The sequence below is a fragment of the Anser anser genome, assembly GCF_964211835.1.
Source record: "Anser anser genome assembly, chromosome: 5".
NCBI lineage: Eukaryota > Metazoa > Chordata > Aves > Anseriformes > Anatidae > Anser > Anser anser.
Window position 1 is genome coordinate 36,807,642 of NC_139725.1, and position 27,959 is coordinate 36,835,600.

At 69.0% G+C, this 27,959-nt stretch overlaps 2 protein-coding genes across 11 annotated transcripts; one reads left to right on the forward strand and one right to left on the reverse strand.

Annotated features, from left to right (window-relative positions):
• Nucleotides 1–1,225: 1,225 nt before the first annotated feature.
• On the forward strand, nt 1,226–24,711 carry SYT7 (synaptotagmin 7). Of its 10 annotated transcripts, XM_083836972.1 has the most exons (13): nt 1,226–1,353; nt 10,048–10,151; nt 11,491–11,570; nt 12,742–12,873; nt 13,389–13,604; nt 16,023–16,388; nt 17,700–17,825; nt 20,030–20,165; nt 20,573–20,843; nt 21,011–21,180; nt 21,795–21,909; nt 22,014–22,213; nt 22,494–24,711. In XM_083836972.1, exons 1-13 carry the CDS (start codon nt 1,323–1,325, stop codon nt 22,596–22,598), a joined length of 2,052 nt encoding a protein of 683 aa, XP_083693098.1. In that variant the 5' UTR covers nt 1,226–1,322; the 3' UTR covers nt 22,599–24,711. The 10 variants fall into 10 exon arrangements, with proteins under 10 accessions (XP_083693098.1, XP_083693101.1, XP_083693103.1 ...); XM_083836969.1 differs by lacking the exon at nt 1,226–1,353 and having other exon boundaries at nt 8,009–10,151; XM_083836975.1 differs by lacking the exons at nt 16,023–16,388; nt 17,700–17,825 and having other exon boundaries at nt 1,227–1,353.
• A 75-nt stretch (nt 24,712–24,786) lies between these two features.
• Nucleotides 24,787–27,717, reverse strand: LRRC10B (leucine rich repeat containing 10B). Its single transcript, XM_083837066.1, has one exon. It carries the CDS (start codon nt 27,658–27,660, stop codon nt 26,803–26,805), a length of 858 nt encoding a protein of 285 aa, XP_083693192.1. The 5' UTR covers nt 27,661–27,717; the 3' UTR covers nt 24,787–26,802.
• Nucleotides 27,718–27,959: the final 242 nt, after the last annotated feature.

Consider the following 27,959-nt stretch of genomic DNA (forward strand, 5'->3'; position numbering starts at 1 on the left):
GCCCCGCTGGGGCAGGGTCTCCCCCGCAGCCTCTTTTAGGAGGGGGCATTCCCTGCTTCCTCCCCTGCTCAAAACCCACCCTGCGGGCAGGGCAGGTCGAGGTTCGGTCCCAAGAGGTTCTGAACCACCACGGCACGGGGGCCTGGCTCTGCCCGGCCCAGGACGGCTGCAGGGAGCACCCACCTGAGCCCCTCCGTCCCACGAGGCCAGCTGGGGCTCTGCCCCTCGGGGCTCCGCGACACCCCGGCCGTCCAGGTGAGCATCCCACCGCTCCCCCGGGGGGGGCTCCCCCTGCCCCGCAGCCCCCCGGGGGATGGAGGCGGAGGTGCCGGTGTTTGCACAGCCCCAGCGCTCCGCAGAGCCGCGCTCCCGTTTGTTTGCTCTTCTCCTGCATCTCTTTCGCAAATGGTAACGAGGCAATAAAAGCCGGGCAGAAATTGCCTCTGCGTGCTGGGGGGGGGGGGGGGGGGGGGGGAAGGCAGCGAGCGCACGGCTCGCACCCGTTCCGCGCCTCCACGGCTCCGCTCCGGGTTTTCCTCCGCCCGCCGCTGCCGCCCTGCCCGCAGTGCCCCGGCGGCGGCCGCCGCGCCCCGGCACCGGGAAAACCGGGCCTGGAGGCGTCCGGACCGGGGCCGCTCGGGGAAGCTGCGGGGCTGGGGCGTCGTGCGGGGCGTGTGCGCGCGTGGGTGCGCGCGTGTGCGCAGCCCCGTGCCCGCGCCGCGCCCGTGGGCCCCCACGCGTGTGCGCCCCGTGCCCGCGGTGCCCCCGCCGTGGGCGCGCTGCGTGGGGGCGCGCGGGCGGCGCCCGGCCGCGGTCCCGCGTGGGCGTGCGGGGGCCGGGCGTTCCCGCGTGGGCGCGGCGCCCCGTGCGCGCCCCCGCGTCTTACCGCGCGTGGGCGTGTGCGCGGCGCCCCGGGCGTGTGCGGCACCCGGTGCACACGCGTGGCCGCGCCGCTGCCCCCCCCCCTCCCCCGCCCCCTCTCGCCGCGCTCACGGCACCGACGCCCCCCCCTCCAAACCCCCCCCCCCGCCTCTCCCCGGCGGCTGCAGTTTCCTCTCCCGCCAGCAGCGAGCAGCAAGTGGATGCGCGGTCGGGGCACACGCGCGCACACCCGCACACACACGCACACGCACCCGCGCGCCCGGCAGCAGGCAGGCAGCGGGCGGGCAGCACGGGCTCCGCGGGGCTCCCGGCCCCCCGCCGCCGCATGCGGGCCCCCGCGGCCCCGCCGCCGCCGCCCGCGGCCCCCGCGCCCGCCCCGCCGCCGCCCGCCGCCGTCTGATGAGCCGCGGCCCCGCCGCGCCCCGCCGCCGCCCGCCACCATGTACCTCGACCCGGAGGCTGCCAGCGCAGGTGAGCCCGCCGGGGGCACCGGGAGGACGGGGAGGGGGGGGGGGGGCACCGGGGGTCGCCGCCGCCCCCCCTCCGCCCAGCCCCGGGTTGCCCGCACCGCTCCCCACCACCGCCGCCGCCGCCCCCCGCCGCCGTCCCCGGGCTGCCCGGCCGCCCCCTCGCCTCCCCGGCTGCGGCTCGGCCGGAGGTCCCGGCCGGGAGTTACGGCACTTTGGGGACAAAGTCACCGCCGCGGCTCCCAGACGAGTCACCGCCCTGCGGAGCCGCTGGGGCCGGGGCTCCCCGGCCACCCCCCCCCCACCGGCACTGCCCCAACCCTCGGGGCCGGCGCCCCCCAGCCCGGGTAGCGCCCGGAGCCCGAGGCTGAGCGCCCGGTGCCGTCCCCGCAGCCCCTCCCCAGCCCTCGCCTCCCGGGGTCCCCCGGCCCCCTTCCTCCAGCGCCGCCACCACCGCGCCAGGGCTTGGGGAGGGGGCTCTGGCCTCCGCCGTTTTGCTGAGCTCATGCTCTGAAGGCATCGCTCGGCCTCGCCTCGAGGGCTCCGGGACACCGCCGGGGTGGTCTCGGGCGAGGGTGGCAGGAGGGATGCCGCTGGCACGCGGCAGCTCGCCGGGTGCTCGCACCCCTGGGGTCCCCGGGCCCAGGGAGAGGGCAGAAGGACGGCGTGTCCTGCGGTGGCAGGGGACGTGCCGGCGGGGATGTGGCGGAGCACAGGGAGCGCAGGAGCTGCCGGCGCGCCTTGCTGGGGCGAGCTGCAGGCAGCTGGCAGAGCCAGGCCTGCGGGAAGCGGCAGCGTGGGGCCACGCCGGGGACCGCCACGCACCCGTCACCCGTGGCGGGTGACAGCGCCGGCGCTGCCCGGGAGCTGGCGGCCCCGGTGAGCAGCCTTCGAGTGGAAGCTGTCATCTCCATGGGGCTCGGCGCTCCCGCCTGCTGCGGCACGGGAGCAGCTCGGTCCCACGGCGCTCCATCCCCACAGCCTCACCGGGATGGGACGCCCTGCGGACAGGGGAGCGCGACACCGCCGATGGCCTGGCCAAGGTCACCCGGCAGCGTGGTGGCAGAGGGGGGACGTGAGCCCGGTCCCCGCCGGCACTATGCGTGGCCCTTCCCTCCCAGAGCCCGAGCTCTGCGCCCGAGTTGATTTTCCCCCCGAACTTTGCACCTGCCCCCAGTTTGCCCCTGCCCCTTGCCCCCACCATGTGTCCCCCTTGGCACACGCTAGGCCACCAGCTGCTGTGCCAGGCTGCGAGGTTGCACGGCAGAGCCTGAGCTGCTGGGGTGGGAACAGGGCGCAGACCCCTTCTGTTCCCCCAAATCTGTCCCTGGCTCTCCCCGCACACAGGGGTGTCCCCACAAGGCTGGCTGCGGGGCAGCGGGGTGCTGCGGTGCCCAGCAGCAGGACACCATCTGCTCCGTTCATCGGTGCCCCTGCTTCCCTCTGCGCTGCTGCTCCGCTGGCACCCGCGTCTGCCCCTGCTCCTGGCAGCCCCTCTGGGTTTGGGAAGAGCCGGGCTGCGTGGGGTGCTGGGGGGGCATGGAGAACATGGGGGTGCCCTGGTTTTGGGAGAGACCCTTCTTGGGCAGAGGGTGTCGTCAGCCCTCCCGAGCCCGGTGCTGCACTCGTCTGTGGGCAAAGCCCACTTGGGGGGCGCGGGGCGGTGGCGGTGGCCCCCGGCATTCCCTGTGTGTTTTGGGGGGCGGATGGATGTCTGGGGTGATTCGGGAAACGTTGCCACCATCTGTGACGTGCCTGGGGCAAAGGAGCCTCAGAGGGCAGGGAGCTGCTGGTGGGTGATGGGGGGATGCCCGAGGGGGCAGCTGCAGGGGGTGTTCAAAATCGGGACCGAGCCGGGGGGGCTTCCCAAAGCAGCCACATCCTGCTGGGGGGCTGGGGGGGCTGCGCCGCTGGCAGGGCCCTTGCCCGCGGTACCGCGCCCTGCGGCGTGTCAGGGAGGCTGCGGCCGAGGGCAAAGCTTTGGAGATTTGGCTTTGAAGCCAAAGGTGCCCTCTGTGTCACGGGGACGATGTCCCCCACGCCGGTGCCCCCCCTCCCCACTGCCCTGCCACACGCCGTGCTGCCAGGCAAGATGTCCCCCCCGTCCCTGCTGCCAGTGCCAGCTGTCCCCTCTCCGGGCAGCGGCTTCATCCCCACACACCAGGCAGGTGCTGGGAGCTGCGGCCGCCGGTCCCCACCTGCGTCCCCGTCCCCACGGGCTCCGTTTCTGCTGGCCCCTTGGGAGGCGGTGGATAAATAACCCAGTGCTGTGTGCGCCTTCCCCCGGCGCTGTCTCGGGGAGGGCTGCGCGCTGGCACGGCGGGTGCCGGGGGATGTCGGAGCGGGTGCCGAGGGTGGGACAAAAGCTGAGAGCCGGGTTAGAAAGGAGACGAAATGCCGTCAGGAGCATGGCTGGGGGCGGGCAGGGGGGCTGGCGCGAAGGGGCCGTGAGGAAGGGGGGAGCGCGGAGCCGGGGGAAGGCAGACAAAGAGCGGAGGGCTGGCAGCGCTCGCGGGCTGGCCAGCCTCGCTGGGAGCCAGGCACCTGCTGCAGCCACGCATCCCGCACAGCGCGGGCACAGCACCCTTGTCCCCTCCCTGTCCTGCCACCCCCCCGTGTTCCTGCCTTGCTGGGGGTTGGGGCTCCCCCCTTTGCTGGCCCCCAGCCCCTCCAGAGCAGGCTTCGTGCTGCTGCCTGTGCCCCAGAGCATCCTCTACAGCCTCACCCCATCGTCCCCAGCTCTGGCAGCGCCCATGTTCCCCCCCCGGTGGCTCCATCCCATCCCCCATGGCAGTGGGGTGCCTGTGGGGGTGCTGAGCCCCCCGGGCTCTCGCTCACCCCTGGGTGCTGCCAGCTGTGGCTCCCTGCCCACCGCCCCCGAGCAGTTCAGCTGCCCACAGAGGCGGCGGGACGGGGACGGGGACGGGCAGGGCTGGCTGCGGGGGGTGCGGGGACGGGGACCGGGAGGTCTGGCTGATCCCCCCGCGCCAAGGAGCAGGAGAGGAGCTGGAGGCGGCTTTCCTCCGCCTGATCTCGCGGCTTTTCAGCCTGCCGGGGAAGGGCGGGGGAGAGGGGAATGAAGACAGATGCAGATAATATCGCTGCCACCCCCCGGCCCCTGGGGGCTCAGCTACAATATCTATTATAGATGAATTCAGCAGGGGAAGGGCTTTCGAAGAGCCGACAGCAGGGCTGGCGCGCAGGGACTGTGTGCAAAGGCAGAGCGCCAGCCGGGGCGTCGAGCGGGGGCCGAGCGGGGACCTGGGCTCCGGGGAACAGGGCTGGGGGGCCGGGGGCTTGCAGGGGTGTCCCTGGAGGGCTCGGGGGGCTCCTCCCGTACCCTGCGGTCCCGGCCTTCTCGCCGCGCAGGGCTGCCGTGCGCCTAGCCGTGGGCTCGGGGTGCCCCGTGAGCGTGCAGGGTCCCCCTGTCCCCTCGCAGCGTCCCCGGGTGGCTCGGCTTGCGGCCCTGCTGCAGGAGGGAGCGGGTCACCTTGGGGGGAGTTAATGAGGTTTGAAAGGGAAGCGGCCGGTGGCGCTGACGGAGACGGAGCCGGGGCGATGGAGGAGGCTGGGGCGGCGAGGGAGGGAGGGCGCAGCGCAGCGGTGCAGGGCGCGGTGGGATGCACGTCGCCCCGCCTGCGCGCCGTGGGACACTGGAGGCTGGGGGGGTTGGTGGGTGGCAGCCCCCGCTGCCCCATAGGGGACCATCCCTGCTGTCCCGGGGTCTCAGCACATAGCTAAGGGTGCAGCCTGGGGTCTCCCAGTCCTTCCGTGTCCCCAGGGCGTTCCTTGGGCTGTTATTCCCTTCCTCTCTCCTCCCCTCCCAGCCGTGTTTCTTCTCCTGCACTTTCCTTCCTCCCCCAGCACCACCAGCCTCTGTTTTGGAGGCTGCCACCATGCTGAGCATCCCTCGTGCGCTCGCAGCCCCTGGCACCAAGCCCTCCGAGGGGCTCCCATCCCCACGCTGGTGGCTAGGGACACTGCCTGGACAGTGCCGGGGGCTGCCAGGGGGCTCGCAGGGGTGAGGAGGAGGAGGGGGCGAGGCCGAGGCTGTGCATGCAGGTGCTCAACCGGAGTGTGCCTGCGTTTTGGGGGAGATGGCATGGGAGAGGTCAAGGTGGGGGAAGCTGTGAGGGACGGCACAAGGATGTCAGGAGGTGGGCTTGAAACAGGGAGGGTGACGCCTCGTGCGATGGATGGAAACCCACGGGCACAGAAAGTCCTGAGGGGCTGGGGGGGCGGGCACTTGTCGGGAGGAGCAGCACGGTGGGGACCACGAAGCACAGAAACCATACGCGTCTCCGGAAATCCTGAGCCAAAAATAGCCCGGACATGGGAGACCACTGGGGGAAGAGTGTGCTCACGTGCCAGATTCTGCCTCTACCACAAGCTTCTGCTCTGGAGTGGGGCACGGGTGCTCCTGGCTGCCGTGGGCATGGGGACATCGTGCCCTGGGGGCAGCAGGACCCGGCCTCACCGCCCTGCACGTGCCGCGTACGGTGGCAGTGCCAGTGACCGTGCCGTGCACACAGCCTGCACGCCAGGAGGGTTCCTGGCACCAGGATGGAGCAGTGCTGGTGTTGTGGGAGGGCATCCTCGTCTCCCAGAGCCAACGGTGCCACCTCCGGCAGCAGGCACCTGCCAGGCCCCGGTCTGTCGGCATCGCTGCAGCAGCAGGCATCTGAGCGCTGGGGGAGAGGGCTGGAGAGGTGGGAGGGAGGTCCCTGGGGGTCTGGAGACAAAGCCCCCCAGGGCAGGCTGCTCCACGTGGGGGAGGCAGAGACGGACAGATTGACAGCTCCGGGGGCTGGACAGATGGCTGGATGGAGAAGCAGATGTGTACGAGGGATGGATGGTTGGAGAGATTGATGGATGTGTTGGAGAGGGGGACGCACGGATAGACAGACAGATGCACAGATGGAGAGCAGACGCCTGTTCCCTTCCCTCTCGCCCCGGGCGCGCCTGGTGCGGTGAGCAGCGGCGCTCGGCGCGTTGTCTGTGAAGACGGGTGCCGGGTGGCAGGACCACGGCCAGAAACCTGCCAGGGTGGCGGGACGGCCGCAGGGCTCCAACATCCCTGCCACGCAGCCGTGCTCCCCTCCAGGGACAGCGCTGGTCACAGCCCCCTCCTCAGGGGGTTTCCGTCCCAGCACCCCGGCCGCTCTCCCCCTGCCCGCCGTGGGGTCCGGGTCTCGCCGCCCGCTCTGCCCATCCCACCCACGCTGCGCCCGGCATCCCGCACAGGAGCGAAAGCTGCAAATTCACAGCTTCTCAGCTGCAGCCTAAAAATAAGAGGTTTGGGAAATATCTAGCAAATGAGTGGGAGGATGAGCAGAGGAGGAATTAACGGCCTGGCGCCAGGCAAACAGCATCTGGGAAGCCCCGGTGTGGCAGAGCGGCCACCTCGCTCCCCGCCCCGCGGCCTCCGGCACGGCACGGCACAGCCCTCCCGCGGAGCACAGGGACGCTCTGAGACTGTGCCGGGCAGGATCACGCTCCCTTTGCTCCTCATCATTGCCGTGTCCCCTCTCCGTTCCCCCCATTTGGGCTCAGCATCTCGTCCTGCTGAGGCTGCAAGGCACGGCTCGCTTGGCACCCTCGCCCGCTCCCCCTCTCCGCGAGCGCGTGCGCTTCCGCTGCCGGGCTGGCGAGGCGCGGGGCTGGCGCGGGGCTTGGCGCATGGGGCGGGCGCGCTGGGCACCCGCGCCGTGGCGGAAGGCGGCTTGGCACGCGGAGAAGTTTCTCTGTGTGGAGCTGTGGCACGCCGGCTGCGGGAGAGGCTTTGATGGCGCTTCTCGAGAGCGCAGCAGGCGGGGTGGGGTGGGGATGTATTTTGGAAGCGGGGGGGGGGGGGAAGCTCTGCACAGCTTTGGTTTCTCCTCCCCAGGAATCGTTTGGGAAATTGGCTGTTCCCCTGGTTCTGCACCCAAAAACAAAGCCCTGCGAGGCTGTGCAGGGTGGGCACCTGTGGAGCAGGCACCGGAGGTCAGAGCCAGCCCCGTGCCCACGGATGCTGCCGGCTCGCGCCCACCGCTCGCCCAAGCCCTTTCTGTCCCTGGGAGAACTTCCCAGCTCCTTCCACCGGGGAGAGTGGCCAGGAGCCGCGATCCCTCCAGGTACCCCTCGCAGGTGCTTTGCCCACCCACTGCCACGCGGGAGGCACTGCCCAGGGCCAGCGGTGTGTGGTAGCAGCTTGGTGACCCCGGGGGGGCTTTTGGTCGAGTCTGGGTCTGGGTCTGTCTGTGCCGAGCTCCAGCAAAGCCCATCTTGCAGAGCTGCGGTGCGCAGGGCCACGGAGGCATGCAGCGCCACCCGGGCCAGGGAGCACCAGCACCCGCTGCTGCCCCTCCCGCCCCCCCGGCAGCACCGGTGCCGCCGCTCCGCTGCGTGTCAGATCCGTTGGCATCAGCACTTCTCGCCTCCGCCGGGCCGATCTCACGGCATCTCCGGCTCACGCGGCGCTTAGGAAACCATCATCCCTCTCGCATTTCCCTGCGCGCTCGCTCGTGCTTGGGAGTGGCTGATGGCTCTGCAGCCCCCCCCCCCCCCCAAACCCTGGCCCCCTGCTCCCAGCCCTTTCCATCACCGGCACACGCAGGAGACCCGTGGAGAAAGCAGCGCTGTGTTTGCCATCCGCTCGCGGGGCTGCGTCCCCACCCGTGCCACCCCCCCGCCCCACCACCCTGCTGCGCCCCAGGCAGCGCCCGTGTCTGGGGACCAGCCAGGAGCTCTGAGCTCAGCTTCTCTGTCTAATTAAGCGGCGCTAATTGCCCAGAAAACAAGTCATTTAAACCTCTGCTGCAGCGGAGGCTAGCGTTTCCCCATTGGTGCTGGGGGCGCGTGGCCCCACAGGGGGGGCAGGTCCCCGCTGGTGTCACCGGGGCAGGCATCGAGCATCGGCACTGCGTGGCGCCGGCAGGAGCCAAAGTCCCCTTGGTGACAGCATCCCCGATTTCTCCTGCCTAAGCAGGATAATCCTCACAGCCCTGGCTCCACGGTGCAGGCAGCACGCATCCCTTCCCGCTTTTCTTCTCCCCTTTTATTTCCCTTTACCGGATTATACTGGAGATGAACTTGACCCTGCGAGCACCGTGGCATCTCCTGAAGCTGCTGGCTAAGCCGGGGGGGTCACAGCCGCCACCGGCACGGGGTCGCTGTCACCGCATCCATTAGCTCGCCTCTTTTGGAGCAGCTGAGCTGGCATTTTCCAGCCTGGCCTTGCTCAGGGCGTGCTGAGCCTTCCCAAAGCCCTTCACTGTCCCGCCTGGCTCCCCCCTCCCTTCCCCTGGGGACACGGAAGGGACATGGTGGCCGGGAGCATTGCAGGGATGAGACAGAAGCTCAGCCCCAGCTGCTGGGGAGGCCAGCAGGGCGACTGGGGATGCTGGGGACTGGGAGCACTGGGATGCCACTTCCCCTGCCCGGGGTCCGGTGCAGCGGCAGGTGAGGTGTCCTGCGTGTCACCGTGTCACCAAGCAGGTCCCAGGGCCATGGGGACGAGCAGCAGGGTGAGCTGGGGGGCAGAAGGAGAGCTCGCCCCCATCCCTGCCCACACCAGGCTGCCCCGTTAACCCGTGCCGAGCGCTCTGCGCCCCCAGCAGCTTCTCTGGCTGCAGTTTATAAATGTTTGAAATCAAGGGCTGGTCCCAAATTCCCTCCTAGGCAACAGTTGCTAAGCGAGTTTTATTCACGGGTCCTCGTGACCGAGCGCTGGAGCCCCCCCGGCCTGGTTTCGGAAGGAGGCAGCGTGTGTGTGTGGGCTGGGGCTGCCGGTGGTCCCAGGACCCCAGCCCGCAGGGAGCCCCCAGCCCCGTCCCCACCGCCCCGGGGCTGGCACTGCCACCTCGCAGCCTCAGCAGGCACACAGCTCCGTCCGAGGCAGCCGCTTCTGGGGCGTTTGTAAAACTCCTCTTCATTGCCACCGTCACCCCTGCCTCTGTGTTTTATTCCCTCCCGAGGCCGGGGGCCACCGGTGCTGGGGCCGCTTTGTCACCCCTCGTCCTTCTGCGGGCAGCAGGCATGGGAGCGGGGCGCCGGGGTCCCCACCACGCACGGGGGGGATGCCGGGGCGCTGGATCCTGCCTCTCTGACTCATGCGAGCGCCTGAGCCGCTGGCAAATTTCATTACAATAACAAGGTCTGCGGGCGAATTAATTATTAACGATTATTGTTTAATATTTATACTGCAGCACAGCTACGGGCACGCTCGCTCCGGCCTCGCTGCTTCCCACCGCTGGCTGGGGCGCGAGCGGCGGCCGGTCCCCACCCCACGCTGGCAGCGGGGATGTCACGGCACGGATGCCACCGCAGGGGGGGTCCTACACAGGGGTGGGCCTGAGTGGGGCTGTGGTCCCACCAAACCTCCACGCTGCAGCGGGGAGAGGCGTGGGGAGGAGCGGGGTGGCACCAGGGGCTCTCGGCCAGGGCCGCCACATGGCCCCGGTGTCTCCCTCCCCTCTCGTGCCCGGGTCCCCATATCGCATTTATTGCTGGGGGGGAGCTCCCTGCGCCATGGCCCCCAGCGGGTTGACCAGAGGGGTGAATGCGGGGGGCTCTCGGGCTGCAACGCAGGGCACAGAGCGGGGGAACAGAGCGGGGGTGCCCTGGGGTGGCCGTGGGTGCCGTAGGGCGGCCGTGGGTCCCCAGAAGGGCCGTCCCTCCCCGTCCCCCACCTCAGCTCTGCTCTGCTCCCCCACAGGGGCCCCCTCCCGCGATGTCATCCTCGTCTCAGCCATCATCACCGTCAGCCTTAGCGTCACCATCGTCCTGTGTGGCATCTGCCAGTGGTGCCAGCGCAGACTGGTAAGTGGCCCTGGGGCTGGGTGCCCGCGGGGGGGGGACAGCGGGGTGGCCGTGCCCCATGGAGGGCCGAGGGGTGCGGGGCTGCCTGCAGGCAGAGCCCATTGCCGAGCGCAGTTTGCGGCGATGCCGGCTGCAGCTTTTATTTTGCTCTTTAGGAAAGGCGATAATTAAATGTTTGGGTGAAACTGTTTGTGCGGCATGGAGGGAAGTTTCCAAATACGTATAGATACACGCTTGTGACAAGCTGCAACGATCTGGCCCCTGTCCTGCTCGGCGCGCTCTTTCCTGCTAGAGCCCGGCGGGAAGGCAGCCAGCCTGTCCCCGTCCCCGTCCCTGTCCCCGTCCCCGCCGTGGGCTGTGCCCCCCAGCACCTCCTGCACCCCGGGGCGCTCGGCGTCGCTGAGCCCCCTCGCCACCCTGCCCGGCCCTGACTGCATTTCCTTCACAACGAGATCCAAATCTGGGTCAAGTGCTCCGAAGGCAGCGGTTTCTCTCTTGCGGCTCTCTGCACGGGAGAACCCCCCCGGCCAGAGCCCCCGCGGCGTGGCGGGGAGGGGGACCCAGGCCTGCCCGCAAAGGGAGGCGGCGGCTCCTGTGAGCGTGCCCGTGCGCGAAACGTGGGAGGCGAAGGGCAAAGCTGGCAGAGGAGCAGAGAAGTAGAAATCGGCCGGGAATACGTCCAGGCTGGGAACTGGAAGCCGTGTCCCCAAACCTCGATGGCACCCAGGAGCCATGGCCAAGCCGGCTGAGCCGCCAGCCCCGTGCTGGCAGACCTCGGGGGACGGTGGCGGCGGTGCGCCCGTGGGCACCGTGCCATGGACAGGCCCCGGGGTGCCGTGGTGGGGGCTGGTCTGTGCCCCCAGCCCTTCACCCGTCCTGCTGCAGTCTCCGGGCACCTGCAGCGCTGCTCCTAATCGTTCACTAATCAGCATTAATTGCGCTCTTGTCCGCCCTGGAAGAGAGCGGCATGCCGAACCCACCGTAGGAAATCACAGCGCAGCGCCCTGATTACAAGCCCCAGTTAGGAGCGAGCGCGGCTTTGTTAGCATATGGCACCGCTTCCCTTCTGCTGGGAAGGTGAACTCAATTAATCCAACTTCAATTAAGCCTAAAATTACACACTCCTGCCCTGTGGCGGGGTGCAGGGTGCAGCTGCTGCTCCGTCCTGGGGATGGTGCCCAGCATGGGGACAGAGCCAGCCGCTGGGCAGGAGGCACCCACGGGAGGCCGTGAAGGCGAGGGTAAAATTTGGTGCCAAAGCAATGGAGGGCACGAGGTGCAGCCCCCCCAGCCATGGTGGGGGCTCCATGCTGCCCATGACCCTCTGCTGTCCCCATAGGGAAAGCGTTACAAGACGTCCCTGGAGACCGTGGGGACCCCAGACTCCAGCCGAGGCCGCAGCGAGAAGAAAACCATCAAGTACGTGCCAGGGCGGGAGGAGAGGGGCAGGGGCTGCGGTGCCAGCGGGGGCCCCGGCGCAGCCACAGCCCACACAGCGCCCTGCCTGCCGTCACCTGTGTGGGGACACCGGGATCGAGGTGCCCCGACCCACCCAGCCGCGGAAGGACCCTCCCTGGGGACAGAGGTGGCTGTCCCCTCTGCTCCCAAAAGGGCGTCAGCGGACGCTTGCCCAGCTCTCTCCCGTGGGCTTGATTTTAGGTTGGGGAGGCTGGGTGCTGGGTGGTCCCCCTGTCGTGCCAAAGCACCCCCCACTCCTGCAGTCACCCATGGGGAGTTATCGGCCTTTGGCGTGGGTGTCCCCAGCGGTGTCCCCGGGCTGGGCGTGCTGAGCCCTGCCCCACGGATGGAGTGCCCCACAGAGCTGGGACCACCAGGGGCGTGTCAGGGAGCGCGGAATTGGGGTGCATATGGGGGGCTGGCAGCCAGGGGCCCCCGGCTGCGCTCCTGCACCCCCTGGCACCGTGCAGCGCCGCGGGGATGGAGCACACTTCGCCCTGGGCAGAAAACAGCCACGGTCCCTACCAGGGCTGCCGCAAACCCCAGCCTCGGTGGGGTGCAGACACCAGAGATCCCGATCCGGGACGGGGCCACATCCCACACGGCTCTGCCTGTGCAGCCGGCAGCATTTTGGGAGCTGTGCGAGGACCGAGCGCTGCTTTTGTCGCTCGGTGCCAGCAGGAGACACGGGATCCGCTCCCATCTCCCCACCCTGGCAAAAGGGAGGGGATGGGGGGGTCCCAGCATCGAGGTACCCGGGCACAGCCCCCTCCCGTCACCGCCGCTCGTCTCCCACCCCCCTCTCAAGGCACAGCGTCGGCCTCTGGACCCGGCTGCCGAGGATGGCAGGATGCGGCCCCCTGCCCAAGCCCACGTGCGGGGTCGCAGCGCCGGCAGCTCTCTCTAACCCCTCTGCGTCCTTCTCTCCTTCCCAGCCTGTCTCTCCGCAGCTCTGCCCCGCTCCGTCCGTCCGTCCGTCCGCCTGCCTGCTTGTCCGTCTGTCCGTTTCTCTCCGCAGGGCTCGGCCGCAGCGGCTGGCCGGGGGCGGGGGGCTGCGCTCCCCCCGGCAGGAATTCAGCTTCTCTCTCTTGTATTTCCCTCTTCTTTCTCCCCTCGTCTCCGGCCGCTGTAGCGATCTAGACAGAGACTTTTGGAATAACAATGACAACACAGTGCAGCAGAAATGGAGCTCGTACCCTCCCAAGGAGTTTATACTAAACATTTCACCTTACGCCCCGTATGGTGACCCGCGCCTTTCCCTCAAGTGAGTTTCTCCTTACCGGGCTTGCTCGCGTCTAGTGAGTACATGGGCAGCACCCACGCGCCTTCCTCCTCCTCCTCCTCCTCCCCCCGGCCCCCCATGGGCAGCCCCATGGAGACGAGCAACCCCCCCCCACCCGCTCCCCGGTGCCCCGGGGCCCCCCGGCAGCACGGGCTGGGGTTGCGCGTTCGGGACAGGACCCCGGCCCGGGGCCCCTCCGCCTCCTCCCCCCCTTCATTTTGGATTTTTTTGGTTCTGCCACCTCCACCAGCCCCCCCCCCGCGCACCCTCCGGCCAGGGGCCTCCCTTTTCTTTTTTTTGCAGTGCTGATGTCTCTCTCTCTCTCTCTCTGTCTGTCCGTCTCTTGTCTGTCTGTCCACCTCTGGCTCTCTCTCCCCCATCCTCGTCCCCCCCCACCACCCCGTTCCCCATACAAAACGGCTCCCCCACATGTCCGTCTGTCCGTCCGGCCCCTCTTCATGTCTGTCTGGGGGGGTCCGACCGCCGGCCCGGCCCAGTGGCTCTCTGTTATCAGGGGCTAAGCTGACAGCGTCGGCCACCGCGGGGTTGGCGGGGGAGCGCGACGGCCGCCCTGGGGAGAAGCAGCGCGGCGGCGAGGACGGCATGAGGAGCAGCATCTCTGCCCACAGCGAGCCCAGCATGGGGAAGGCGGCGAGGGGCCGCTGGCACACGGTGCAGAGCCACTTGGCTGCAGGGAAGCTCAGCCTGTCCAAGTGAGTGAGCACGCACGCTCCGGCACAGCACCCCCCCCGGATGGGTGCCCGGGCTGGGGGCAGCAGTTCGGTGACGCCCCTGGGGCAAGAGCCGTGTCCCCACAGCACGGGGACGTCGTGGGGATGCGCAGCGCCGCCAGCCCCGTCCCCACATGGCGCTGCTCCTACCCGTGGTGCTGCTGCGGGACCTGGCACCGGCACCTCGCCTGCAGCTCTGATGCTGGGGCAGATCTGGGCAAAGCTCGAGGATTATCAGGGCTAGGAGAAAAAACGGCCTTCATGTAGGACTCACCAGCCGGAGAGGCTGGGAGCACGTCGGGCGTCCTCAGCTTGCGACCACCGACGTGGCCGTGCGGGTGGGACCACGCTTCTGGTCTCCGCGCCCCCCACACTGGGCTGCAGCAGCCCCTGCTCGCTCAGGCGCTGAGCCCAGCACCGGGCAGTGGCGAGCATTTTGGGCATGCTGGGACGCACCGGGAGGCGAGAGGGGAAGGAGAGCGCAAGGAGATGGTCCGGCACGGGACGTCTCCCTGCGCGGTGCCAGCAGAGAGGGGAAACCCCCCGGGGCAGCGCCCAGCTGCTGTGCAAGCGCGCGCCCATGGGTGGCTCAGCACCGCCACGGCAGGGAGTCAGGCAGGGGCTGCGGGTGGCTGGGAGCCAGGCAGACGGACGGATGGACGGACGGACAGCTGCCGCCACGGGCTCCGCTCGCACAGTCTGGCAGGGGCAGGGTTAAGGGGGCGGCTGTGATGCCCGCAGGCTTTTTCAGCATCTTTTCTGCAGAGCCTGCTCATGGTCATGTTTTGCTGCGCTTCAGGTGTTTTGGGGGGGGTTCTTTCATGCTGGGCATCCTGGGTATGATCCGTGCCGGCAGCAGGCTGCTGTGCCAGCCCGGTGCCACCATCCTACGGCCACTCGGAGGCCCCAGGGGATCCCAGGCTGGGGACAGGGGGTCGATTTTGGTGGGCTTAAGGGGGTTGCAGTGCCCCGTCCCCAGCCGGCTCCCGCATGGCATGGTGCTGGCAGAGCCCGCGCCTCCAGCTGGCTCGGGGCCGAGCAGAGCCAGATTTAGTTTCCTGTGACGGAGAGGTTGTAAATTGAACTAATTTAGGATTTGATAGGAAACCGAAAGGAGGTCGGCGGCAGGCGCGGGGGAGGCTCAACACCCCGCGTGCCTCCAGGCCCCGGCCATGGGGCCGCATCTGTCCCAGCTCTCCACTCCCCTCCCTCTCTCTCTCTTTCTCTCACCTCTCACTCTTTCTTCACCTCTTTTTTTTTTTATTAATTTTATTTTATTTTATTCTCCCCCTCTCTGTTTCCCCACTGCTGCGATGCACGACGGCACAGCTTCGCCCCACGGTTGCAGCCATCGCCCGGCCAGCCCCAGGGCAGCGCAGAGACCGGGGTTGTGGTGGGGGGGCTGCTGCTGAAGGCGACTCTCCTGTGCCGGGGGGGCTCCCCGTGCACCGAGGACCCCCAGAGGGCTTTTGCCAGGCTGGCTGGGCTGCACACCCCTTGTTCTGGTGGGCTGGGCGGCTGCTGCAAAAACCCGCTGTCAGCGCTGCGTCTCCCTCGAGCCGCTCTGCACGCCAGCGGTGCGGCCAGGCGCGCACCCGGCCACGCATTTTGTCCCCGTCCCTGTCCCACCGCTGGTACAAGCCACGAGCTCCGCGAGCTCCATGGGCATCGCACTCCTTCCCGGGTCTGCGCTGGCTGCGCCCCGTGTGCCTGCAGCCCCGGCATGGGGCTGGCTGCGTGGGCAGTGATGGGCATCCCCGCCGCTCGCCTGCTCGTCCCCCCTCACCGGCGGGGCAAAGCCCATCCGTGTTCCCCGGTGCTGCGTCCCCACCGCCCCCCTGCTGCCTGGCTTGGCCCCGGCGACACCCGGCTTGCTGCCCTGGGGCTCAGTCCCCATCGCTGCAGGGACCGCAGCCGGCACGGTGCTTTGGGGATGACGAGGCTGTGAGACCCCGCGGCATGGGCTGGGTGCTGGGCTGGGAGGGACGGGGACGGGGCTGGCTGGCTGGCTGGCAGCACGTGAGCGGGCGCCACGCGGGCACCGAGGGATTCGCCTTCACGCAGCAGCCTAATTAATTAGCTCGCAGACGAGGTCGGTCGGCCGGCACGCTGGGAAGGCGGCGCGGCAGCAGGAGGGCACCGAGCCCCTCGCCGCCGGCGCCCGGGAGGCAGCAGCGGGGCGGCCGGCGAGATGGCGGCAGCGCGGGAGCCTGGCACTGCCGGGGAGGCCGTGCCGCGGCCGGGAGGCAGAGGAACCGCTCGCTGCAGCCGCTGGCCCCTGCCGGAGCGCTCCCTGCGCTGGGGCATCCTCTCTCTAACTCTCTTCTTTTCCTTCCTCCAATTTTGCCCCTTCACCTTCTTCTCCTTTCTCTCCTCTCCTCTGCCCTTCCTCTCCCTAAGTTTCGAGGACTCCACCTTGTCCACAGCCACTACCCTTGAGTATATCCCCACCTCAGCAGGCGACCCCAAATGCCAGAGGCCCCGCACGCTCATGCGCCAGCAAAGTCTGCAGCAGCCCCTCAGCCAGCACCAGCGAGGCAACCACAGCCAGCCCACCACCAGCCAGAGCCTGGGCCACCTCCAGGCCCACAGCGGCTCCTCCGGTGCCGGCAACCCCCGGGGCTCCCGCGGCGGCCAGGGGCGCCAGGGCATCGCCGCCGGCTCCAAGCATCGGACAGCTGGTGGCCGGAGCCGCTCCAACCCCGGCAGCTGGGACCACGTGGTGGGGCAAATCCGCAACCGCGGCTTGGACATGAAGTCCTTCCTGTAAGTTCGCTCTCGGTCCTTTCCTCTCCCCGGCGGTGCCTCCAGGCTCGGTAAACGCTGCGCGCGGCTGGCGGCGAGCGCCGGGTCCCCCCTGTCCCATCGCAGCCTCCCTGGGGGCCGGGACTCCGTCCCCAGCGCGGGGGGCTGGGGAAGGGGGTCCCAAACTCCCCCGGCTCGCCTCCCACCCTGGCTTTGCCATCCGTGGCACCCGGGTACCCTTCGCTCCACAGGGAGCACGGGGATGCAGGGATGCTCCGGCTTTGTCCCCGGGGCGGTGGGGGTGACACTGGGGGGGCAGCCCCCACGCAGGGCGACCGGCTGCGCGGCCCCGATATCGCCGCCTGCCCGCCTGCCTTCCGCTGGCTGTGATCTGCACGGGCAGCCGGGTGGGAGCCGCCGGAGGCGTGTGATCTTTAATCTGCCTCAGACGCAGCTCCCCTATCAGCGCTGGCTTTTCAGCCTCCAGCGGCGAGGACTAATCTGCGCCCCGCGCTGTCCCCATATCTCGGCACATGACATCGCCGCTGCTCGGCACACTCCGTCCCCTCCTTCCTCCTCTGTCCTCCCCACGGTGCCCTCCGCTGGCCCCTGACGCCCTGGGGGGTTCCTCCCAGCTGCGCACCCCCCCCCCCTTTTATTTGTCCCCTTCTCACCGCTGGTGGGGACACCTCCAGCAGCCCCGCGGCCCCTCTCCGCCCCGCCGCGCCGCGCAGCCTGTTTTCTCCCACCGGCAGCCTCCTCGCCGGCTCCATTTGCCGGCTTCCTGATTTATAGATGAGGCTCATTAGCCATCCCCAGGGTCGTGTTCCTCTCTGTTTACCCAGCCTTGCCGCCGGTTCCAGCCCTAATTGGCGGGGGGGCCCCGCGGAGCAGGGCCGTGCCGAGCGTGCGGCGCTTCCCCGCCGCAGAGCCGCTGCCGTTGACCGCCGCCGCGCTGCGGAGCCATTAACTTCTGCTGCTTCTGCTCTTTGCTCTGTTTACCCTCCCGCCCGGCTCCCGGCACCACGGTGCGGGCGCAGTTTCGGGCCCCGGGATGCCGTGCTGGCGGCACCGGCCGAGGACAGGGGTGGCCGTGGTGCTGGGGGCGAGTTGGGCAGGAGCCGGCACCTTTCTCCCCGCAGCCCTTGCCCGTCCCAGACTCCGTTTCCTCCGCAGGGGCCGGTGGTGGAGTGCTCCCCACGCTGCCGTCCCCGGCTGTCCCTGCCCGCGGGGCCACCGCTGCAGCAGGTCCCCCGCCTGACGCTCTGTTCTCCTCTCTCTTTCTCTCTCTCCCGTTCTGCTTCCTCCCCGCGTGCGGGGCCGCCTGGGCAGGGAAGGCCGGATGGTGGTGTTATCCCTGGTTTTGGGACTCTCAGAGCAAGATGACTTTGCCAATATCCCCGACCTGCAACCTGCTGGGACGCAGCCGAACCAGCCGAACGCTCAGGGGGACAAGAGGTATGAGTAAGGAAGAGGGCAGTCCCGCAGCAGGAGGAGACCAGGGCCTCACCCAGGGTGGAGGAGGAGGAGGAGGCCGGCCTCGCGGAGCGCCCAGGTTGGAGCGGCCAGGCAGCGGGCACGGCGACGTCTGCAGACGCTGGCAGCTCTCCTCGCCGGCCCCCGCGGTCCTGCCACTGGAGCGGCGACGCCGAGCAGACCCCGACCCCTTCCTCCCCCTCCTTCCCTCCCCGCCTTCCCTCCGTCCATCCCCATCCTCATCGCCGCCAGCGTCGTGCTGTCTGCATGCCGGGGGGGCTTGGGGCGGCCGTCGCACCGAGCAGGGCAGAGACGCCGTGCCAGGAGAACGGGGGCGTGCAGGGAGCGGGCACGGCGCGGCCAGGCTTGCGGGGACCCCATAAAGCGTTGCCAGCTGAGACGCATCGCATCCCAACGCGCTTCTCATCCGCCACTGGTGCCCAGGGGTGGGCAGCACTCCCTGGGACGTGCGGCCCCACCAGGCTCCTTGCCGGGGGCCGCCCAAAGCTCCCGCGGCTGGCGCCGGTGGCAGAGCCCGGCCGGACCCGAGCGGCGAGGAGCGGAGCAGCCCCGGGCGGTGTCGATGCCGTCTCTGGGGAGGTGCGAAGCAGGCGGGTGCTGCCTCCCCGCGTGATCAGCGTGTTAATGAACCGGCACCGTTCTCGCCCACCGGCTATTTTTACCCTGCTCGGCTCAGTTTCGCTCCATGTTTTTAGCACTTCCCCCCCTACCCAGCGCCGCGCAGCCGCTCGCAGCCCCGTCCCCGCCATCACAGTGCGAGCATGGCCGTCATGCCTCCATCTCCTTCCCCTGCCCCCTCGGCCCCGTGGGGCTCGGCCGGCGGAGGGGACAGCTCCCCACCGGCACTCCTCCGCCTCGAAACGTTTCCTCCGTCCCCATCTCTTGGCTTCTTCCTTCTAGCCCATCCCCAGCGGCTCCAGCCAAGCGCCTCGGTTCGTCTCCTGTGCCTTTGGCCAAGCTCTCTGTCCACCCTGCTCCTCTCTCTCCCCTTCCCTCCCTCCAGGCCGGCCATCCCGTGGTGGAAGACGCTGCTCCTCCTCCTCTCTCTTGCTCTTCCTCCCTTTCTCTTGCTGGCCCACGACCGCCGCTGGCGCACATCGCGGCCCAGGCAGCTCCAGCGACACCACACCTGCCTGGCCCCACCGCCGCTGTCTCCTCCGCCTTCACTCTGTTTTTAACCTGACTTTGCCTCTCCAGCTCTCAGTTTCTTCATCCTCCCCGTGCGCCGTCACACCTGTGTGAGGGGGCTGCCCACAGCCCACAGCCCCCGCCACCCGCCCACCCCCCCGGCGCCGCCTCCATCCCCACTGCTCCCAGGTCTCCGGCGTCTCCATTGGCGCGTGCCTGCGTGTGCTTGCCGTGTCGGTGGGCGTCCTGTGTGCATGCGTGGCTTTGCCACCCCGGGGTCAGCGCTGCCAAGGTCCGTGCGTCCTGGTGCTGCGCCTGTTGTCCGTCTGTCAATTTGTCCCCGTGCCTTGGCTTGTGTAGGAGTTGTGCCATCCCCGCGGCCAGGGCGCAAGTGCGTGTGCACGCGCACGTCCCCTCCTTCCTCAGGTCTGTCCCCACCGCCGTGTGCCTGTGTCCCCCGTTGTCCCTGTGCGTCACGGCAGCGTGGTCCCGGTGTGTGCCCGCCCGCCTCCATTGCTGCTCTGTCCGTTTGCAGCTCCCCCCGGCTCCGTGCCCAGCATCCCCGCAGCTGCCAGGACAGGCGCCCGAGACCCGTACGGGGACAGACGGGGTGGGTGTTCCGGCTGCAGGACACCAGGGAAGGTGGCCCTGGGTCAGCGGTGACCAGAGAGGGGATGGTTATCAGCCAGGCACTGAGCTGCAGCACAAAGCGCCGGGGCTCGGCCACACAGCCAGCACTGGGTGGGCGCAGCCAAAGCCGGGGGTGCTGGAGAGGACCCCTGGGGCCAGGAGGTGGCCGGGGGCGGTGGCTGCGCCTTGCTGGGCTGACGGTGTGCCCGCTGAGCTGGCCGTGAGGGACTGACCTGCGCACTGGCACCGGGCTGGCACCGCCAGGGATGCCCACAGGCTGCTGTGGGTGGCCGGCATCTCCGCAGCCCGGCTCTGCCTGGATCCGGCCCACCGGGGCACCCCAGGCTGCGGGCATCTCCTCGGGGTCTCCCCGGCCCCGCTCTAGGGCGCTGCTTCTCTTTCCCCAGGTTGCCAGCCGGCGGCAAGGCGGTGAACACCGCACCCGTGCCCGGGCAGACGCAGAACGACGAGTCCGACCGCAAGACAGAGCCGCGCTCCTCTGTCTCCGACCTGGTGAACTCCCTGACCAGCGAGATGCTCATGGTGGGTGCCACGGGTGGGCAGGGGCGCCGGCCTCTGTCCCTCGCCTGCACCCATCCGGGCATCCCCTCGCACCCCCCCCCGGCAGTCCCAGCCCGTGCTGCTGAGTCCCCGTCACGGGGAGCTGTGCCGGGGCCGTGACGGGCGGGCTGTCAGGAGGGATTTGGCTAATTGGTGCTCCCCGTCCCCGCGGAGCGGAGCCAGGAGTCATCCGAGGGGACGGTTGTGGGTGAGACGGGAGAGGCTGATGCCCGCTGACAGCTCCCGCCGCAGGGCCGGAGACGCCGGCGCTCAGGGCCCTGCACACGCAGCTCCAGGGTGGTGGTTGTGGCTCCAGCTTGGCACGGCGCGGCCAAAATGGCCACGAGCTAGATGTCCACCACTCACGACCCCTTCTTCCCCCGCCACAGCTCTCCCCGGGCTCCGAGGACGATGAGGGCCACGATGGCTCCAGCCGGGAGAACCTGGGCCGCATCCAGTTCAGCGTCGGCTACAACTTCCAGGAGTCCACCCTGACCGTCAAGATCATGAAGGCCCAGGAGCTGCCGGCCAAGGACTTCAGCGGCACCAGCGACCCCTTCGTCAAGATCTACCTGCTCCCTGACAAGAAGCACAAGCTGGAGACCAAGGTGAAGCGGAAGAACCTGAACCCGCACTGGAACGAGACCTTCCTCTTCGAGGGTAAGGGCCGGGAGGGACCGGGATGGCGGCGGAGCGGCTGCCGGGCCCCGCCACCCGGGGCAGGCTCTCCGGTGGCTGCCGGTGGCAAGAGGGGCCGCCAGCTACTGTCGGTGCGAACCTCTCCCAGCTCTTGGGCTGCCTCCTCATCGCCTCCGTCTCCGTCGCAGGGTTCCCCTATGAGAAGGTGGTGCAGCGGGTGCTGTACCTCCAGGTGCTGGACTACGACCGCTTCAGCCGTAACGACCCCATCGGGGAGGTGTCCATCCCCCTCAACAAGGTGGACCTCACCCAGATGCAGACCTTCTGGAAGGACCTGAAGCCGTGCAGCGACGGCAGCGTAAGGCCCGTGGGGACAGTCCTCGGGGGGGGCTGCCCCCGTCCCCGCAGTGTCCCAAAGGGGCCAAGTCTTGGAGCCACCCTGGGGGCGCGTGCTGGCTCGGGTGCTCCTGCGGGGTGTCCACACGGGGCTGCTCATGCCACGTCGTCCCCATCTAGCAGTTACAGAAAGGCATTAAGTAGCCCAAACCAAACGTCTCATTTGGGGTCAGGCTGAGATATTTCAGGGAGGTCTAAAATTAAAGTTTTCCTTTTCTCCTGTCTCTAACAGGAGCAGAAAACATCCCGCAGGGGGTGGCCCCAAAAGCATCCCACTGGGGATGGCCCCAAAAAAGGTCCTACTTGGGACGGTCCTGAGATGTCCCACTGGCGATGACCCCAGAAATGTCCGCCCCCGAGGGTGGCCCCTTTTTCTCCTGCCCGGTCCCAAAGTCCACCTTTGGGGTGGCTCTGGGTGTCCCCAGCCCACCACCCCAGTCCCGTGGTGGGACACGGAGGTGTTTGTGCACCTGGAGGGGCTGGGGCCAGGCTGGGCGCACCGCAGCGAGGAGCGGGCGCCTTTGGGGAGCCCGTCTCGGGGCGGGGGGGCCCTAACGGCCTCTGCGGCCCCCCCAGGGAAGCCGCGGGGAGCTGCTGCTGTCGCTGTGCTACAACCCCTCCGCCAACTCCATCGTGGTGAACATCATCAAAGCGCGGAACCTCAAAGCCATGGACATCGGGGGCACGTCAGGTACGAGCGCCCCGGGCATCGCCCCCCAACACCCACCGGGGGGTGCCGGGCCCTGTCCCTGTGCCTGGCAGGGGCTGAGCGCCGCGTGCTGTCCCCCCCGGCAGACCCCTACGTGAAGGTGTGGCTGATGTACAAGGACAAGCGGGTGGAGAAGAAGAAGACGGTGGTGATGAAGCGGTGCCTGAACCCCGTCTTCAACGAGTCCTTCTCCTTCGACATCCCCACGGAGCGGCTGCGCGAGACGACCATCGTCATCACCGTCATGGACAAGGACAGGCTGAGCCGCAACGATGTCATCGGCAAGGTGGGTCCGGCCCCAAAAAACGGACGGGTTTGATGGACGCCGAATCCATGCGGCGCTCGGCTCGTTAGGGTAACGATGACAAACGAGCGCAGTCATCCCCGTTATTGCCGCAGAGAGGCAATTAGCCCCTGGCGCGGCAGCACCCGATCGAACCCGGGGAAAGGGAGGGAGGGGGGGAACGACACCGCGGGTGAGGGGCGGAGGTGCCGGTGTACCCGAGGGGGCAGTCAGAGGGTCGGACGGACAGATGGACGGCGCGTGACGGTGCGTGTCCCCGCAGATCTACCTGTCCTGGAAGAGCGGCCCCGGCGAGGTGAAGCACTGGAAGGACATGATCGCCCGGCCCCGGCAGGCGGTGGCACAGTGGCACCAGCTGAAAGCCTGAGCCCCCCCCCCGGCCCTGGGGCAGGACAGGGGCGGGACGGCGGTGGCCCTGCGGTGGAGGGTGGGGAGCGGATGGACAGACGGACGGAGCGCCCCCGTCCCCATCCCCAGCGCCGGGCAGGTCTCCTGTGAGTGCTTCCAGCCACCGTCCCCAGGGCCCCGCCGGCCCACCCCCACCAGTGTCATCCCACATTTTGGGAAGCTGCCGGTGCGAGGGGGGGTCCTGCCTCACCCCCTTTCAGCCCAGTCAAACCTCTCCCAGCCGCCAGCGTCGCCCCAGCGGGAGCCACGTCCTGCCCGGGGACGTCCCCGCACCCTGCCCCGTCCCATCCCGCTCCCCCCCCAACCCCTGGGGCACCCAAGGGATCGGAAGCCATGCCACAGTTCGTTAGCCAAAGCGGGCACATCTGTCGCTGCCTCCAGCGGGGTTTGCTGCTTTACCTCCGTCCCGGCACGTCCCCCACACTCCTGATGCCACTGCGTCCCCCCTGCAGTGGCACCCAGGGGTGCTGCACCCTGGCCGTATCCCCACGGGGTGGCCTGGGGCCCGCACGAGTGCCCAACGGGGGGGTCCCGCCTGAGGATGGAGCGGGTGCCACCGTCCCCACGCCATGCAGAACGGTGTCCTTGTCTCAGCTGTTGGCTGCCGGGGGCTGGCACCCAGCAGTGGCGTCCCCAAGGTGCCCGCGCCTCCCCGTTGGCTCCCCGCTGTCACCACGGTGGGTGTCCCCCATGTGCCAGGGACCGGTGGCGTTGGATGCAGCAGGACGGCAGCAGCGCTGGCTGTGACACGTCCCCGGCAGGTGATGCCACTCTGTCCCTCCCCAGGGCTCCCTGCTCCACCAGGGATGCCGTGACCAGCGTGTGCATGTATCCTCGGGGTGTCCCCATGCCAGGGACGTTGGCCAAGCCCTCCCGCAGCGGGGCTGCTGCCACCTCTGCAGCCATCTCAGGTAGGGCACGGCCACCCCCTGCCCACCGCGGGGACACCGAAGGGGCCGGGCTCTGCACCCCAGTCTTCCTGTGGCCACCACAGTGTCACCCAACACGTGCCAAGGACACCGCCCCGCCATGGGGACCAGCCTGAGACCGGGGTGCCACCACCTAGAGCACCACGAGCATCGTCCCTGCGTCACAGCGTCCCCGGCACAGGCACCCTGGGGTGCCCCGCAGCTGGGACACCCCCACGAGCATCGGTGCCATCCCTTCAGGCTGAGCCCCAGCCACCGGGGTCGATTCATCGCATGGGGGAGCCTGCGCCAGACCTCCCCCAAAAAAACAAGGAGCAGCCATCAAGGGGATGCTGCCCCCCCATGTCCCCCGCCCCGGCTGCCTGCCCTCCTTCTGCCACAGGGGACTCGCTGTGGGGGGACAAGTGGCCCTGGGGACACGGTGGCACCGTCCCTGTCCTGCCGCCGGCAAGTGTCCGGCAGCCACCGGAGACCCCCCCCCCGTTAGACCATTTCGGACAATCTGGAGAGAAGTCATAATTCTGCTACTACAGTAATAATAATGCTTTTAGGGACATTTGTATTTTTACCACATTTCTCTCTTTTTTTAACATAACAGAGGAGATTCACGCACCTGGGGAAGGGGCTGCAGCTGGGCTCGCGCACAAAGCCAAGGGGTGGCAGGGTCCCCAGTGCCAGGCACTGCGTCGGGCTGTGCCGGGGTCCCCAAAAGCGGGGTCTGTGGGCAGGGGTGCCCGTCCCCCCCTGCCCCCCCTGCTCCTCGGGGAAGGGTGGGCTCCCCGGGGCTGTGTGTTCATTTTTAACTCTAGAGCTCTTAGCCGTTATCTTGTTCAGGTATCTCTCTTCTTCATGTGACGGTAACATCCAACTGGTGTGTAAAATAGAGAAAAAAAGAAAAAAACGAAAAAAAAAATGAAAAAAATGAAAAAAGAAAAAAAAAAGATGAAGCCCAGAGCGGCCGGCGAGCGGGTGTGCTGTGGATGGGGCGCACTGGGTGATCCCAGGAGGCGGGGGCGGAGGGGGGGGCACGGCCCCGGCGGAGGCAGGGGCGCCTCTTTGCAGAATCCTATTTTTGGGGAGCGGGGCCCCTCGTTTTCTGGAGGCAGCCCCTGCTCTCAGTAATAAAGGACAGTCAGAACTGCCAGCGTGCCTCGTCTCTGGGCTGGGGGGGCCGGCCTCGCGGTTCCCCGGTGGCTGTGCCAGCAGCGGGTGTGGGTTGGGGGGGGGCGGGCTGGGGGTCCCCAGGGGGCTTTGTACCCGCTGGGTACAACGCCACCGTGCCCAGGGCCATCCCGCCAGGGCGCCTGTCCCCAAAGCGGGGGGTACACAGGCTGACTGCGAGCCCGGGGCGCCAGCAGCACCACAAAGGCTCGAGTTGCTGTGATAAATAATTGAGCGGGCGCTGGTCTTGAATAAGTAAAGGAAACTCCAGACGCGGGGCTGGCAGGGGGCGACGTGCTCGGGGCAGCGCGGTGCTGGATGGGGCCGGGGTGCTGGGGGGGACGCCGGAGCCTGGTTCTCCTCGTGACTGGGGTCTTTTGAAGGAGGAGAGCGGGTGACGCGCTCGGTCCCGGTGCTCCCGTCATGTGGAGCCCGTCCTCGCCGCAGCGCTCCCGGTGCCTGCACCTTTGTGCCCGCAGTCAGCAGGAGCAGATGGAAATAGCAGCATGCTCCCAGCTGCGGCGAGGACACGCGGCGTGGTGCGCGGGGAGCTGCGAGGAGGCAGGGATATATATAGAGGCAGACGTATGGATGATGCACTGCACACACGCCTCCCGAAGATGCCAGCAGCCCCAAAGGCTCGTGCGTAGCAGAAACGTGTGGGGTTTCTGCCACCCGCGGCAGGTCCCAGACACCAGCCCCATCCCGGGACAGGCACAAATCCCACACCCAAGCTGGGAATCGGGATCCAGGGTGGGAATAGGCACCGGAGAGGCAGGGACCCCCTCCGCAAGCATTGCCTTCCGTGCCATTTCAGTGTCACCCTGTCCGTGGATCTCGTCCCTGCTGCGGGGAGAGGCTGGCGGCACCCCCGGCTGCCTGCACCCCTCACCCTGCGGCGGTGGCACAGCCCTGCTCAAGGGAAGGCAGCTTCTTAATGGCATTGCAAACAGCCCGCGGTTCCTGCTGCAAAGAGAAGGAAAAAGCCCCAAAGAAGGCAGAGGATGTGGTGGGCACGCGGGCTTGGCCGCCGGCCGCCCAGCCCAACCCCTCGCAATTAAAAGCGGATGCGCGGTCTGTGCCCTCCGGTGAGCTGAGACCTCAGAGGCGGCACGGGGTGCGCCAGGAGGGCTCGGGGGTGGGCAGAGGGAACGGGACCGCATCCAGCCCGAAAAATACAAATAAGCTGGCCCTGCTGCGCAGCATTGACAGGCTGAGTTCAACCCCCTTCCCAAATACCTCCCTCTTCCCTGCTGCAGCCGCCCGAGAGCCGAACCCAAAGCCTTTCCACACCAGATTTGCTGGGTTTGTGCTTTTTATTGCCAGGGTTTGGTACAAATGGGGCTCGAGGAGGGGAAGAGGGACGGTGAGCCTGCAGCCCTGTCTCCAGAGCCTGATTCTGGGCAGGGCATGGGACTCCTCTTCCCACTGCAGACAGGCAAACCCCTTCGCAGGCTTGAGAGTAGGTGCACAGGCGAGGCTTTCCATCTTCCCAAGCCTGGAAGTGGTGGTGGTGGTGGGGGGGGGTCTCTGGGTGCAGAAGAGGTTTGTGCGTTTGTGTCAAACCTTGACGCTCTTCAGGGCAACGGGGTCTGCACGCAAAGATGCAAACAGCGTTGCTTCTTTCTGTCTTGCCCCATGGAACCAGGAGCAAAAGGCACCCATGGAGGCGGTGGGGCACCTGCAGCTGGTTGTAGGAAAGTCCCCAGAGCCGTGCTCCTGGGACACCGGCTTCTCAGGGACGCCTGGCTGCCTGTCCCGTGGGTGAGCGGGGTCTGCAGGGCCACCCGTCAGGCAGAGGGAGGTTTCCCTTGTCCGATGCTCGAGCCCCATGCTTACGCAGGGCGCTCTAAGGTGGGCTTGCGGATGCTGATGGCAAGCTGCGAGCCCCGTGGGTTCAGGTGGCGGCTCCTTGCAGTCCCAGCAAACTGTGGGCTGTTTTCCCTTGTGCAGAGGTCGCAGGCTTCCCGTTCTGCCTGCCCTAGGCGGGAGACGCTGGTCCTTGGCAGCCCCGCAGAGGCTCCCCATCCCTTTGCAGCGCATCCAGGGGGTGTCCGGCTGCGGCGCAGCGCCTCACGTCTCGCCCGGGGAGCCCGGCAGGGCCGCGACGCCGCCCTCCGCGTCCCCCAGCAGCGGGGAGCCGTCCCTGGGGGCCGCCGGGGAGGCCTCAGCGCCTTCCTCCTCCTCCTCCTCCTTCTCGTCCTGGCACCGGAGGCCCTGCAGGCGCTCCTCCCGCGCCTCCATGAACTCCTGCGCCCCGTCGCCCACCAGCCGCACGGCGTCGGCCACGCGGGGCGGCTGCCGCACGGGGTTGTGGTCGTAGGAGAGCAGGCGCAGGCCGGCCAGGCCGGCCAGGTCGGGGAAGCGGGCGATGCGGTTGCGGTCCAGGTCGAGGACGTGGAGCTGGCCCATGCGCAGCAGGGCCGGGGGGAACTCCTCGAAGCGGTTGCCGTAGAGCCAGAGCCCGCGCAGGCCGGCCATGCGGGGCAGCGCGGCGGGCAGGCGCGCCAGGCGGTTGTCGCCCAGCTGCAGGCTGCGCAGGCCGGGCAGGCGCAGCAGGGCGCGGGGGAAGCGCGCCACGGCGTTGCCCTCCAGCCAGAGGCAGCGCAGGCTCTGCAGGCGGGCGAAGGCGGGCGGCAGCCCCCGCAGCCCGTTGCGGCCCAGGTAGAGGTGCGCCAGGCGCGGCAGGCGGCACAGCGCCTCGGGCACCTCCAGCAGCTCGTTGCCGTCCAGGGCCAGCGTGCGGAGGTGCCGCAGCGCCGCCAGCTCGGCCGGCAGCTCCCGCAGCCCCGCGCCGCTCAGGTACAGCTTGATGAGCCCGCGCTGCGCCCACAGCGCCGCCGGCAGCCGCCCGCCGCGCACCTCCAGACGCTGCTCCGCGCCCCCGGGGCCCTCGGCCGACGCCGGCCGCGCCGAGCCGCCGCTGCCCATCGCCCCCGGCCCGCGCGGCGCCGCGGCAGCCCGGCACGGCGCGGGCAGCGGGGAGGCGCGGGGAGGCGCGGGGCCACGCCCCCCCCGCGCCCAGGCCACGCCCCCTCCGCGCTCAGGCCACGCCCCCTCCGCGCTCAGGCCACGCCCCCTCCGCGCTCAGGCCACGCCCCCTCCGCGCTCAGGCCACGCCCCCTCCGCGCTCAGGCCACGCCCCCTCCGCGCCCAGGCCACGCCCCCTCCGCGCTCAGGCCACGCCCCCTCCGCGCTCAGGCCACGCCCCCGAGACAGGGACCACGCCC

Bases quoted from the DNA above. Each gene is read 5' to 3' on its own strand.
- SYT7 (XM_083836969.1), top strand. From the start codon at position 9,648: ATGCCACCGCAGGGGGGGTCCTACACAGGGGTGGGCCTGAGTGGGGCT. The intron at 13,605-16,022 runs GTGAGTGAGCAC...CCTCTCCCTAAG, and splicing joins GGGAAGCTCAGCCTGTCCAA to TTTCGAGGACTCCACCTTGT. The intron at 16,389-17,699 runs GTAAGTTCGCTC...CCGCCTGGGCAG, and splicing joins TTGGACATGAAGTCCTTCCT to GGAAGGCCGGATGGTGGTGT.
- LRRC10B (XM_083837066.1), bottom strand. From the start codon at position 27,660: ATGGGCAGCGGCGGCTCGGCGCGGCCGGCGTCGGCCGAGGGCCCCGGG.